At 59.0% G+C, this 14,744-nt stretch overlaps 1 protein-coding gene across 1 annotated transcript; it reads left to right on the forward strand.

The window, feature by feature from the left end:
• Positions 1-956: 956 nt before the first annotated feature.
• Positions 957-13,239, forward strand: MMP14 (matrix metallopeptidase 14). Its single transcript, XM_038741473.1, has 11 exons — positions 957-1,025; positions 1,268-1,518; positions 6,377-6,525; positions 6,769-6,891; positions 7,583-7,890; positions 8,978-9,139; positions 9,927-10,087; positions 10,321-10,459; positions 10,570-10,720; positions 11,121-11,236; positions 11,470-13,239. The coding sequence occupies exons 2-11, from the start codon at positions 1,420-1,422 to the stop codon at positions 11,796-11,798; spliced, it is 1,737 nt and encodes a 578-aa protein (XP_038597401.1). The 5' UTR covers positions 957-1,025; positions 1,268-1,419; the 3' UTR covers positions 11,799-13,239.
• Positions 13,240-14,744: the final 1,505 nt, after the last annotated feature.

Below are 14,744 nucleotides of genomic sequence, written 5' to 3' on the forward strand. Positions count from 1 at the left end.
ACAACCTGATCACCTCGTTACCTCCCCATCGCTTAGAACGGTGCTTTGCACATAGTGCTTAATAAACGCCATTATTATTATTATTATTATATTATTATAGAGAAGCAGCATGGCTCAGTGGAAAGAGCCTGGGCTTGGGAGTCAGAGGTCATGGATTCTAATCCCGTTTCCACCACTTGCCAGCTGTGTGACTTTGGGCAAGTCACCTAACTTCTCTGTGCCTCAGTACCCTCATCTGTAAACTGGGGATGAAGACTGTGAGCCCCATGTGGGACAACCTGATGACCTTGTATCGCTTAGAACAGTGCTTGGCACATAGTCAGCGCTTAACAAATGCCATCTTTATTATTATTATTATTATAAGCCAACCTCAACCACATGTGTCAACTGGCCCATGGCCACCATCCTGATCCATACATGATGATGTGGCGCGTATCTGCCATCCTAGCCCATATCCACCCTCTTCTAGACTGTGAGCCCGTTGTTGGGTAGGGACCGTCTCTATATGTTGCCAACTTGTACTTCCCAAGTGCTTAGTACAGTGCTCTGCACACAGTAAGTGCTCAATAAATACGATCGAATGAATGACCCGAGCGTGCCATCCTGGGCCTCGTCCACCACCCTGCCCCATCCAGTGATTGAGATGGAAGTAAATGGAGGAAAACCCAGCCAGACCCCGGCTCTGCTTGAACTCTGACCTCCTGGACCCTGCAGCCTCCAGACGCAGGGCACCCCCCCTCATCCTCCAGCTTCCTGGGGTGAGACAGAGGCTGAAATCAAAGGAACAAAGCCACCCAAAATATGCTTATGATGAGAAAACTTCCCACATCCTGCCTGCCTCAGCCCCCCAGGATCATCTCCCCTCCCCACCTCCCCAGGCTCCTTTCCCGGCAGAGGCCCGGGTCCCCGCAGATGGCAGCGCGCATCGCGACACGAGGCAGATTTCCCCACTTCTGTAAACTTTTTCTCCTGCTCTGCAAAGAATCTAATTGAATTCAGACCGAGGAGAACCACGTCTTCACTAGGTTGGGCAGGAGAGAGAGGGAGGGGAGGGAGAAGGGGAGGGAGGGAGGAGGGGGGGGAAAGAGGGGAAGGAGGGAGAGGGCAGAGGAAGGGAGGCGGACAGAGAGGAGGACCCGGAGACTGGAGTAAGGAGGAGAAGAGGAACCAGAGAAAAAGAAAAAAAAGCCCTCAACGCCAACCAAAAAAGCCCTAGGACAGAAACACCCGGCCATTTCCTCATTCATCCCCGTCTGGTCTGCTCCAGGAATCCAGGGAACAGGCAGAAGGAACAAAGGAAACCGGGACAGTGACGGCAGAGACCCTCAGAGGTGGGGGTGCAGGAGGCAAAGCAACAGCGGAGACCCCCCCTCCCCGCCCCCCGACTCCCTGCAGCCCGCCCAAACCGTGGAGTGGAACATGACCCGGGCCCCCAGACCCAGGAGCCTCGGCCTCCAGCTCCTCACACTCTGCGCCACGCTCAGCTCCCTCTGCTCTGCGGACAACTTTAGCCCTGAGGTAAGTGCCTTTCGTGGAGGGACAAACTCTTTGTGTGTGTGTGTGTGTGTGTGTGTGTGTGTGTGTGTCTGTGTCCGTGTCTGTGTGTGTCTGTGTGTGTGTGGTGTGTGTGTATTGGGGGGGGACCCCAGATTTTGGGGGCCGCCCCGTCGGGGGATGAAGGGAGGCCCTTTTCTCGGGGCTTCCCTAACTTTCTGGGGTCCCAGTTACTTCAATCTCCCTTCCTTATCTCTCCACCTCCCATCCCCCTCCCGCCCCGCCTGATTTCCCATTCCTTGACTTTCCTTGGAATTGCTCTCCCCTCCCAGTCCCCGTGGGCTTCGAGATCAACCCTGGCACGGGCCGGGGGTCTGATAAACACTTGGAAGGGGGGAACACGACCTGCCCCTGCCCCCGTTGCTTGTCATGTGCTGCCGGGTTTGTCCTCTTTCCAGATTTCCACAGCTCCCCTTATCCCTCCCTCCCCTGCCCCCTCTCCCCACTCCTCCCCTATCTGCTCTGCTCTTCCCCCAGGCAGCAGCAGGAAAAGGAAAAGAGGTTTTGCCTGATTTATTCTAACTCCCTGCCCCTGTTGCCCTCCTCCTCCTCCTCCTTCTCATCCTCCTCCTCCTGATATCGGGGGGCTTCGGCCCCCACCCCAGAGACCCTGGCACTGAAGTTACATGGGGCATGCATGCCCTAGGCCAAGCCCATCCCCACACCCACGCTGGGGTTTCTGTCCAGACAAAGCCCCCCTTGTCAGCTGGGGAACAGGCCAGACTCTGCCGCAGCAAGGGAAAGGGGACCCTGGCAGAAACTAAGCAGAGAGGCCCTCCCCTTCAGGAAGCCCCCCAACACCCAGAGAAGACCTTCCCAAAGCACCCCTCCTCTTCCAGGGACCCCCTTTCCCTCGCCCCTCACACCCGGCTCCTTTCGGGCCCGGCGCAGCCGGACTTTGGGAGGAAGTTGTGTGGGAATCCGGTGTCTGGGATGGTTGTCTTTTTTTTTGCCTCTCCTTTTTTGCTCTTATTTTGGGGCCTGGTCCTCAAAGGCGAAGGTGGGAGCCGGATTTAACTGACTTCTTATTTTGGAGCTCCCCTGCCCACGCGGATCGCCCACCGGTGGAAGGGCAGTGACGGGCGGGGAGGAGGAAAGGGAAGTCCCGAATTGGAATTGTCCTTGCCCCTGGGTGGACGGCCTGAGAGCAGACCAGCTCCCCACCCATCCAAGAAGCCCTTCTCTCATTGAAGTCACCCCAGAGAGATGGCCCTCCCAGGGACTGAGGCCAGCGGGAGGGGAGGGGCAGGCGAGGTGGACAGAAATCAAAATCCATGAAAACCCCAGCCCGAGGCCCAGAGCTGGGGCCGAGGCCAGAAAGCGGCCGCCTCGCGCCTTGGGCCTAGGCCAAAGTTTGGGTCCCAGGGTCCTGGCTGCAGTGAGGGGAGGGGAGAAACTCAGCCCCCGAGGGAACAAAGGGGGATCAGACCAGCCCCCGAGGGAACAAAGAGGGATCAGACCACCCCCTGCTATCTCCCACCTCCCTCCCCCTGCCCAGCCTGGCCCCCCTCTTCATCCCCAGGGCACCCCCTCCATCTCCCCCAGGCCTGGCTCAACTCCCCTCCCCAGCCCCCCTCAACCCTCCCCAGCAACCCCAAAGGGCAGGGAGGGGCTGGTGGGTCCTGGCACTCTTCTAAGTGGGTCACAGACCATCCCTGTGCCAGCGCTGCCATCTGCTTCTGGGCCGTGGCCTGCTAGTGGGTGTGGAGGGCAAAGGGACGGGAGGAGCAGGCCTCAAGCCCGGGTATAATCTCCACCTCTCCCCAGGCTCAGGTTCCTCCGTATCAAGCCTGGAGTCCCGGGAGAGTGGGGTGGGGGGATTCCATGCAATACCAGCCACAGAGGTGGTCCTCCGGGTGCCCCTTGCTCCACAGGAATATTTTGGGCCTGGAGAGGGCTGTGGAGATGGGGTCCCCTTTAAGCTCTTGAAAGGCTTTCATCTCAGAGTCCTTCCCCTGGTGGGTCAGAACTCCTGGGGTTAGACTACTTCTCCTTTACTTGGAAACCCCAGGATGGGGGGAGAAAAAAAAAGTCCATCAAGCCTTCCTCCCTCCCACCAGGATCTGGAGGGACTCAGGATTCTGGACAGATGTTGGGGGAGAGAGGGGACTCTTCAAGGCCATTGTTTCAGAGAACATCTGGACAGGGTGTCTTCCCCAGCCCTCCTGCTGGGAACACCCTTGCTGGGGGGTGGTGGGTAATATGCCGGGGTGCTTTCTCAGGCGGATTCTCAGGGATGAAGTCCAGAGAACCCAGGAGCCTTGCTGGGAGTGGGCCGGGCCGGGCCGGGCCCCCATCCTGGTCACATCACATCCCCCGGCCCAGGGCCACCTCAGAAGAAACCGCGGGCACAGCTGGGTGGAAAGGGACAGCAGCGTTTCAGGGCTGGGGGCCGGGAGTGCAGGGGGATGCTGGGAGGTGCCGTGGGGGTGGGCACTACCCACATACCGAGACGCAGGCCCTGGCAGGCTCCCGCGGGCGCCAACCAAATCCTCCTGGCGCAGGCCAGGGCAGGCCTGGGGTGCTCGGGACTAAACCTGCCTGCAGTGGCCCAGTACACATGGGGTTAAGCCCCTTCCCCAGCCAATGGGGTGGGGTGGGGGGGTTGACTTGTTTACAGTGGAGCTCTCCCTTCTCCTCTTGCTGCTTTTTTGCTGGGTGGATTCTAGGAATCCATTTTGCAACTTCTTCCACCCCTCCCATCACCCCCCCGTAAGCACAGATCCGTCAGCTGCCCCTGAGTCAGCCCCAGACCCTCCACACTTAGACGTCACCCAGGCCAGGCTGCCCCGTCATTTCCCGACTTCCCGTCATGAACCAGGGCTGCCATCACCACAAGTGCGGTCTCCGGGCACACCAGGCCAGTGCTTCCTCTCACCCGCACCCTGCTCCCTCATTTCCCTCCCAACTCCTCCATCCATCCATCCATCCACCCATCCATCCATCCATCCATCCATCTATCCATCCATCAACCTTAGGGAAGCAGCATGGCCTAGTGGCTAGAGCCCAGGCCTGGGAATCAGAAGAACCTGGGTTCTTATCCCGGCTCTGCTACTTGTCTGCTGTGTGACCTTGGGTGAGTCACTTCACTTCTCTGGACCCCAGTTACCTCATCCATAAAATGGCGATGAAGACCGTGAGCCCCATGTGGCACAGGGACTGCGTCCAACCCAACCACCTTGAATCTACCCCAGTGCTTAGAGCAGTGTTTGGCATATTGTAAACAGTTAACAAATACCACAGTTATTATTATTATTATTATATACTAAGTTCCTACTTTATACAGAGCACAATATCGGGCTCTTGGAAGACTGTACTGGGCTCTTGGAAGAGTACAGACCTTAAAAGATATGATTCTGCCCCCATGGAGCTTGCAGCTGAGCTGTGGAGACAGACAGTTAATTTACAGAGAGGAGGACAGGATAGGATAGGACCTGGCTGTATCTGAATCCTGGCATCCTTGGCACCCTTTTGTTTTATGATATTTATTAAGCACTTACTATGTGCCAGTTGTTATTCTAAGCGCTTGGGTAATTACAAGCTAACCAGGCTGGACACAGTTCCTGTCCCACATGGGACTCACGGTCTTAATCCCCATTTTTCAGATGAGGTAACTGAGGCACAGAGAAGTTAGTTGAATTGGATAGGATAGGAGAGAAGGATAAATGGATAAGGATGAGATCTCGCATTGGTAATTGGGTCTGGTAAGATAAGCAGGGAAGGACTCCCCTGGCTGGAAGTACCTCCTGGAAAGGTTAGCGGGGAGTTGTGGCCTAGTGGATAGAGCTTGGGCCTGGGTGTCAGAAGGACCTGGGTTCCAATCCCTGCCCTGCCACTTGTCTGCTGTGTGACCTTCAGCAAGTCACTTAACTTCTCTGTGCCTCGGTTATCTCATCTGTAAAATGGGAATTAAAACTGTGAGCCGCACGTGGGATATGGACTATGTCCAACCTGATTACCTTGTATCTACCCCAGCACTTAGAACAGTGTCTGCTACACTGTCAATGCGTAATGAATACCATTAAAAAAAAAAACCACCAAAAAATACTTGGTTCCAGGAAGGCCCTGCCTCGTGTCAGCCCAGATTTGAAGACCGTTTGGGGGGCCATTGAAGGACCGGCCCTTTGACCTCTTTCCTCGGCTAAGCTCGAGGACACCAGGCCCAGAATAAGGGGCCCAGAGACCGAAGCTGAGGAGGGACGGAAGCCAGGGGGACACTGAGCCACGGGCTGGACCTGGCTCTATCTGAATCCTGGCATCCTTGGCACCCTTTTGTTTTACGATATTTGTTAAGCACGTACTATGTGCCAGTTGCTATTCTAAGCGCTTGGGTTAGCTAACCAGGCTGGACGCAGTTCCTGTCCCACGTGGGACTCACGGTCTTAATCCCCATTTTTCAGATGAGGTAACTGAGGCACAGAGAAGTTAGTTGAATTGCCCAAGGTTACCCAGCTGGGACTAGAACCCAGGACCTTCTGACTCCCAAGCCTGTGCCCTTTCCACTAGGCTACACTTCTTCTCTTCTGCTACGAGTTAGGAGGGTCTGTCGGAGGTCTGGGGTCCCCCAGGTAGGGGGGGCACTGCAGGGGACACAAGAGTCCCCGTGAGCTGACGGGGCTTATGGCAGGAGCCCGGCCTATTCCCGGGACCCCCGCTTTTACCCCATCTCCCCGCATCTTTACCCAGCGACCCCGCCCGCGCATCCTCTCCCGGGCTCCTGTTGCCTGGCTCGAGTTCTCCTTCTCTGCCCGCCCGCAGCCTTCGGGGCGGAAGCTGGGGGTCCGGCCCAGCCCGCCCCACACTCCCCGTCCTTGTCCCGCAGGCCTGGCTGCAGCAGTATGGGTACCTGCCCCCCGGAGACCTCCGCACCCACACCCAGCGCTCCCCGCAGTCTCTTTCTGCCGCCATCGCCGCGATGCAGAGGTTCTACGGGCTGCGGGTCACCGGCGCGGCCGACGGGGACACCATGAAGTGAGTGATGGACGCTTGGCCCGGAGTGTGCACGGGGACACACAAACACACAAACACACATCCCAGCTGGCCTCTATCCCCACCCCCTCACCGACCTATCTCCTTCCCCTCCCTCCACCCACACTAATCCTGTCCCCTACAATCCTGTGCCTTGACCCTCCCCCAGTCCCACCCTGGACTGCCCCCTTGCCCTCTCCCTCGCCCCCCACTACCCTGGACCGACCCCCTCCCTCGCCCCTCCAGGGCCATGAAGCGTCCGCGCTGTGGGGTCCCGGACAAGTTTGGTGCCGAGATCAAGGCCAACGTGCGGAGGAAACGTTATGCCATCCAGGGCCTGAAATGGCAGCACAATGAGATCACCTTCTGGTGAGTCCCGGAGGGGTTCAGATCCCAGCCCACGGCAGATACAGGCCCCACCCCACTGCAGCACAGACCCCAGCCCAAAGCAAGACCCCACAGAAATCCCAGCCCTAAACAAGACCTCAGCCCACAGCAAGCAGTGTTGATGATAACAAGGAACGTAGCCTAGTGGAAAGAGCTCGGGCTTGGCAGACAGAGGACTTGAATTCTGACCCTGGCCTAACCATTTGTCCGCTGCGCAAGTCACTTCACTTCTCTGTGCCTCAGTTTGCACTGGCAAAATGGGGATTAAGACTGGGAGCCCCGTGTGGGAAATGGACTATATCCAATTTGATTGTCTTGTATCTACCTCAGTACAGTGCCTGGCACACAGTAGGTGCTTAACAAATACCATTAAACACACACACACAAAAACCAAGACCCCAGCCCGAGACAAGACCCAAGTCCACAGCAAGTCCTTGGCAGCACAGAATCCAGCCCACAGAGATAGTGATCCCAGCCTTCCTCAGGGATCCTGATACACCTAGGGAAACCGAGACATCTTGCCTCAGGGAGCAGAGATGAGTAAAGAAGCACGGACCATCCCGGGGGGACCACGGCAGGGAGGGAGCGACGGGGCAGGGGAGCAGCGATCGCTCTGACCCCCGCCCGCCCTCCCGCCCTCCGGGCCCTCTCTCTCCCTTCCCGCGTTTGCCAGCATCCAGAACTACACGCCCAAGGTCGGGGAGTACGCCACGTTCGAAGCCATCCGCAAGGCATTCCGGGTGTGGGAAGGGGCCACCCCGCTGCGCTTCCGCGAGGTCCCCTACGCTTACGTGCGCGAGGGCCACGAGAAGCAGGCCGACATCATGATCTTCTTCGCGGAGGGCTTCCACGGCGACAGCACGCCCTTCGACGGCGAGGGCGGCTTCCTGGCCCACGCCTACTTCCCCGGGCCCAACATCGGCGGCGACACTCATTTTGACTCCGCCGAGCCCTGGACCGTCCGCAACGAGGATCTCAGTGGTGAGTCGGGGTGGGCGGGCACCGGGGCACGGCCTGGGGGAAACCGAAGCACGGGGGGTGTCAGGGAAGGACTCACGAAGTTGTGGAGCAGTGGGCCTGTGAAGAGGAGCGCAGCGGTAACTCTCACGGTGGAGTAAAGACACCAGGGCCTCTCTCCCCTCTGGCTCTTTCTGAAGTCCGGGACGTCCTCCTCCTCCTCCTCATCATCAATCGTATTTATTGAGCGCTTACTATGTGCAGAGCACTGGACTAAGCGCTTGGGAAGTACAAATTGGCAACATGTAGAGACAATCCCTACCCAACAGTGGGCTCACAGTCTAGAAGGGGGAGACAGACAACAAAACCAAACATACTAAACGAAATAAATAGAATAGATATGTACAAGATAAATAAGTATCTCCAGAGCAGGCCAGAGCCAGAAGTCGATCCCTGCCAGGTGAACGGTAGATTGCTCGAGAAGCAGCATGGCCCAGTGGATACAGAAACGGGCCTGGGCGTTATACTAAGCACTTAACAAATACCATCATCATCGTTATCTTGTATCTACCCCAGGGCTTTGTACAGTGCCTGGCACACAGTAAGCGCTTGACAAATACCATTAAAAACAAACAGAAAAAAAAAACAAGGCCCCACTCCAAGACAGCACAAACCACAGCCCCAAACGAAACCTCAGCCTGTGGCAACCCAGCCTCCAACCCGGCTCTGCTAAATGTCTGCTGCGTGAGCTTGGGCAAGCCACTTCGCTTCTCTGTGCCTCGGTTACCTCATCTGTAAAATGGGGATTAAGACTGTAAACCCCAGGTGGGACAGGGACTGTGTCCAACCCGATTAGCTTGTATCTACCCCAGAGCTTAGAACGGTGCTTGATACATAGTAAGCGCTTAACAAATACCCTCATCGTTATTATTATTGTTTCATTCCCCCTGGGCCTCCTGGGGAGGCTACAGCCCACTGGACCAGACCCTGCTGCGGGCAAATGGAGAGAACCGATCGAGAGGGGGCTGAGGACAGGACGGGGGCCAGGCGGAGAGGATCCAGACAGGAGGGTGATAGTCCAGGCCTCCCCTTCCTCCTCTCCCCCCTCCAGGCAACGACATCTTTCTGGTGGCGGTGCACGAGTTGGGCCACGCTCTGGGCCTGGAGCACTCCAACGACCCCTCGGCCATCATGGCGCCTTTCTACCAGTGGATGGACACCGAGAACTTCGTGCTGCCTGAAGACGACCGCCGCGGCATCCAGCAGCTCTACGGTGAGCCCTCTCCACTCCAGGCATCCCCTGACCTCCAAATGTAGTCTCTCTCTCTGTCCCTCACATGCGTTCACTCCATCTCTTCACACCCTCTCAATCCATGCAGCTCCTCAAACGTGGTCTTTCCAGCTCCTACACCTTGTCTGTCTGCCCATCTCCTCACATGCCATCTCTCTCCTCACACTCAGTCTACCTGACTCCTCACACAAAATCTGCCTGTCTCCACACAGCCTGTCCGTTTTCTCACACCCAGTTTGTCCATCTCTTCGAACACTGTTTCTGTCGCCTCACACCTGGTCTGTCTGTCTCCTCACACCAGGCTGTCCACCTTCTTGCACCCAGTTTGTCTTCTCTCACCAAGCTGTGTCTCCTCACAATCTGTCTGTCTTCATCCGTCTGACCATCCCCTCGCACTCCGTCTGTCTCTTCACACCCTGTCTGTCTCCTCACACTCGGTCTGACCGTTTCCTCACATATTGTCAATCTCGCTCCATCTTCGTCTCTCCAACTCGTCACACCCTGTCTGTCTCCTTACACCTCAACTGTCTCCTGGCATCCCGGAAGTCCATCTTTCCCTAACCTTCCTTCTCCTCCCTCCATCCATCTTCATACTTTGTACCCATCCCCTCTCGTCTCCTCACCCCCTGCCCCAGGTCCTGGACGGTTACCCCCTTCCCCTCGACCAGTTCTGGAGGGGGTAACATCTGTCCATCTGCCCAGCCCCTCCCTCCCTCTCCCCTCCTCAAACCACTGTTGCCTGAAATGCCGCTTGTGTTCTGTGCCCTAGGGAGCGAGATGGGACATCCCACAAAGGCGCCGGCTCCCCCAAGGACAACTTCCCGGCCCGTGGCCCCGGACAAGCCCAAAAACCCAACATATGGACCCAATATCTGTGACGGGAATTTTGACACCGTGGCCATGCTGCGTGGAGAGATGTTCGTGTTCAAGGTGAGGGGGCGGGGAAGGTAGAGGGGCCCAACTGGGTGAATGGGTGAGCTGGAGGGGCCAGGGGTCAGAGGGCATGGGGGGTGGCACAGAGCCATCTCCATTCCAGGCCCATACTGGGCAGCTGGGGTACAGGGGGGAAGAAGAGGTAGAGTGGGGTGTGGGGAGACCGAATGGGGTGCTTGAGGGTGCTGGGGAACCAGGCTGGACGTGACTTGCCTCCTCCTGGGTTTCAGGAGCGCTGGTTCTGGCGGGTCCGAGACAACCGGGTCATGGACGGTTACCCCCTTCCCATCGGCCAGTTCTGGAGGGGGCTGCCGGCCTCCATCAACACTGCCTATGAAAGGAAGGACGGCAAGTTCGTCTTCTTCAAAGGTAACCGGGGCCGGGGTCCCTCCCGGCGGGGGGATCGGCCCGGGAACCCTGTCCCAGGGTCCCTGCCCAGTCAGGGCCTGCACCGACTCCCCTCCCACCCCCGCCCGCAGGAGACAAGCATTGGGTGTTTGACGAGGCCTCTCTGGAGCCCGGGTACCCCCGACACATCAAGGAGCTGGGCCGTGGGCTCCCCACCGACAAGATCGATGCCGCCCTGTTCTGGATGCCCAACGGCAAGACCTACTTCTTCCGTGGGAACAAGTGAGGCTCCGATCCCCTTTGACCCCTGCCCCAGGACCGAGCCAGTGGCTTGTTCCCAGGAAAGGGGGGAGGCTCTTGGGCCGCCGGGCCGCTCCCTGCCGAAGCCCAGCATCCCCCAGGCCCCGAGACCAGTCATTAGGGCCCCTCCCGCCCCCGGCTCCTCGGCCCCCGCTGCCCGGGCCATCTGGCCTTCCTGCCGGCTCTGTCATTAAGGCTGGGACGGTTCCTGGATGGGTAATGACGGGTGGCACGGGGACACTGTCCCCTGGCCGCCTCCTCCCCCGCCCTGCTCCCTTCCAGAAGAGGATGGACTCCTCACGCCCTGGGGGGGATGCCCGGGGGGGATGCCCAGGGAAGCCTCCCGCCCCCCATTCCCACCTCACTCGTGCCCCTCCCCCAGGTATTACCGCTTCAACGAGGAGATGAGGGCCGTGGACAGCGAGTACCCCAAAAACATCAATGTCTGGGACGGTATCCCGGAGTCTCCACGGGGGGCCTTCATGGGCCGGGATGAAGGTGAGGCCGGGGGTGAATGTCTGGGGACCCCGGGTGAGGGCACTGGCCGGGTGCGGGGCGGAGGGACGACTCCACGCAATGCAGGAGAAGGTGTGGGTCTCAGAGTGACCCTCTTGGGGCCCGCCCCCTGATTCCTTTCCCGACCCCCCCCACCTCTCCGGGGACCCCCTTCTTTCTCGCCTCTCCCCCGTCACCCCCACTGACTCCGCTCCCCCTCCTCCCCGCCCCGGCAGTCTTCACCTATTTCTACAAGGGGAACAAATACTGGAAATTCAACAACCAGCAGCTCAAAGTGGAGCCAGGGTACCCCAAGTCCGTGCTGCGGGACTGGATGGGCTGCCCGGCCGGGGGCCGGCCCGACGAGACCAAGGAGGAGACGGAGGTGATCATCATCGAGGTGGACGAGGAGGGGGGCGGGGCCGTGAGCACGGCGGCCGTGGTGCTGCCCGTCCTGCTGCTGCTGTGCGTCCTGATCCTGGGCCTCGCCGTCCTGTTCTTCAAGCGTCACGGGACCCCCAAGCGACTGCTCTACTGCCAGCGCTCCTTGCTGGACAAGGTCTGACCCCCGCCCGCCCGGGCTGGGGGGCTGCTGTCCCTCCCCCGCCTGGCCCCGCCACACGAACATTGCCTCTGGGGGGGCGGGGGGGAGGCGAAGGGGCAGACGTCATTCCCGGGTCATTCCCCCCCAACGCTCTTTTTGGTGGCCCACGGCTCCCCCTTTGTCTCCCCCCACCCCCTGCCTCTTCCTCCTCCCTGCTCCTGACCAATCTTTCCACGCTGCCTTGCTTTTCCTCTCCCCCGGTCCTGGGGGCTCGGTGGTACCCAGCTGGGTTCCCCTGCTCAAACCCTCTCCAGGAGTTCCCCTGTTTGGTGCAGCACCCTCTCCTCCCCTCCACCCCCCAGCTGGACATCCTGGGGGCTCTATTTTGGAAGGCCAGGGCCCCCTGACCTCGCTGGTAAAGGTCAAGTTTGGGGTCCCCCCCCCCTCCTGTTTCTCCCCCCACCTCTTCACCTTTCATCTCTAAACTTGGATCTCAGGAGGCTCCCAAGATTTCTAGCCCCGCTGGCCCAGGGGCTCCACAAGGCAGCCTCCCCAGTGCCTTTTTGGCCTAAACGAGCCCCTTTGAGGGATTGGGGGGTGAGGAGGGGGAGAGGCTCTCCTGGGGGCCAGACGGGGCAGGGACGTCAGGGGGCTGGAGCTTGGTAGCCATCTGGTCCCCGGGGACTCTTCCCCCATTCAGCCACCCCAGGGAGCTTCCTGGAGTCAAATGTCCAGTGAGGGATCCTTAGCTTCTCTCCCCAATCCCCCTCAAACACTTTTTCCCTCACTTTAATCTTGGGGGTACGAGGAGTCCGAGGTGGGAAATGGGAGCCCCTCGGGACAAAACTGATGAGGATGGGCTGGAAGAAGGGCAGTTGTCTTCAAAAAGCGGGCATAGGGGATAGGGCTGCTGGGAGTTAAGTGGCTGGAGACCAGGGCAGTCCTGCTGGGGCAGGGACTGATAAGAAAGGGATTGGGGCCTGGGTGGAAAGGGGCAGGGATTTGGGGGTCAGCGGGTAGGGCCTGGGGCCTGATCTACGGAGAGTGGGGTCAGCTGAGCTGAGAAGATAGAAAGGTGAAATGTGGGGTGCTGTGGAGGGGCGGAGCCAGAGTTGAAAGTGGATGAGGAGAGGAGCGGTTTCCAGAGTTAGGAGCGGGAGGGGCGGTCAAGGGCAGTCCTGGGGACCCCAAAATTTCCAGAAGACCCCCACCCCAGCTGGACTGATTCATCGAAGACAGCCACCTCCTAAGGTGGGGGTCTTGGTGTCACGGCTCGGAGCCTGGGGGGGAGTCTTGACTGGCAGGGTTGGGGGTGGAAGTAGCAGCCCCCCACTTCTTTTCAGCTGGCCTAGGCACACACCCCCCTCTGACCTCAACTTAAAATCCTATGTCCTGTCTCTCCACCCCCACCTGCCCCCTTCCGATCTCCCTCAGCCACCAGAGAGGGTGACTATGGTACCAGGGGACCCAGGGGAGGGGGAGGGTCTTGGGGGGGGGGGTAGGAACGGGGTTCAGGAGGGAGGGGGCGGGGGGCATAAGGGTGGGGTGAACGGTGCTGGCAGTTCGGCTAAATTCCTGATTCTGGTTCGTTTTTTAATGTGTATATTTTTATTATAATTATTATATATAAATTTCATTAATAGTTCCCTTTTGTTAACGAGGGGCATGGGGAAGGGGGGTGGGAGGGTCGAGGGCGTCGGACCCCAGGAACCTGCAGGGCGGGGCTGGGTCATGCACCTCTTAAGAGGACATTTTTGACATTGTTAAGTCTCCACAGAGAATAAACCTTTGTTTCACATTCTGGCTGTTGTCTCTAGGGGTGGGGGTTGAGAGTTAGATTGGCGGTGGATGGGGGCAAAGGTGATGGGCCGGGGGAGGAGGTGATGCATCGTGATGCTCTCCTCCCCCCGGGTTTCGGGGGCCTTTTTCCGAGGACGGTCCCACCCGGGGAGGCTGGAGGTCAGGCCTGCTCTGAGCTGCTTCCCCAGGGTTTGGGCCAAGGGTCCCGTGAGGGGAGGGGATTTCCTGGATCCAGACCTAGCCAGGGCCCGGGGGGCCAGGGCGTAGCAAGTGCTCGGTCTTGGGGGCCAGGAGGAAGCGGTCGGTCAGTAGGACCGGTGGCCTCTCAGAAAAGTTCCCGGCCGGCCATGTGATTCAACCGCAGATTCCCATTTCTCCTTCTCCAGCTGGGGGAACCCCGTGGCCCATCAGCTTTTCCTGGCAAAGTCAGTCAGTCAGTCATTCAATCGCACTTACTGAGCGCTTATTGGTTGCAGAGCACTGTACTAAGTGCTTGGGAGAATACAAGAGAACAATAAAAAAGATACATTCCCTGCCCACAGTTACCTTACAGACTGGAGGCGGAGAAGCCCCCCACCAGGGGCAGGAACTAGGGTCCTCCCCTCCACGGGCACAGAGAGTGGCCCCCATCCCCTCTCTCCACAGAGGGATTATTCCACCCCCAACCCTGCGTCTCGGGTCCCAGGGCTGAGCACTGTGTGCCAAGTCAGCCAGCTGGAGAAGCCCCCCCGTCCAAGGAGGGAAAGAGCCCTCGCCCCTGCCTCCTGGCCTAGATTAATGCTCAGGGCCTGCAGAAGCATTGGAGGAAAGCTCGCCCCATCAACTTCGTTCCCCTCGACCCATCCACCCCCAGTCACCTAGTTTTTCCAGCTGTCTCTTTGGGGTTGGGCTGATTTTTCCGTGAAGGAGAGGTTTCTCCCACCTTCCTGCTGTCCTCCGGGAACCCTAGCCCCAGGCCCACCCACTCCCCGTCCTTACAGCTGTTGAGCTGGCCGCCAAACTCCGGAGCTGGGCCTGGGTCACCCGGCAGCCCCTCACCTGGGACTTTCCATCTGGGAAGAAGACTTGGGGAGGGGGCGGAGGGGGGATAGATGGCCTGGTGGGGTGGGGAAGGGTCCAGGCCCGGGTCAGGGCATGTGGCAGGGTGCTCGGAGATGAGCTCATAGC

The sequence above is a fragment of the Tachyglossus aculeatus genome (genome assembly GCF_015852505.1).
Source record: "Tachyglossus aculeatus isolate mTacAcu1 chromosome 12 unlocalized genomic scaffold, mTacAcu1.pri SUPER_6_unloc_1, whole genome shotgun sequence".
NCBI classification, from domain to species: Eukaryota; Metazoa; Chordata; class Mammalia; order Monotremata; family Tachyglossidae; genus Tachyglossus; species Tachyglossus aculeatus.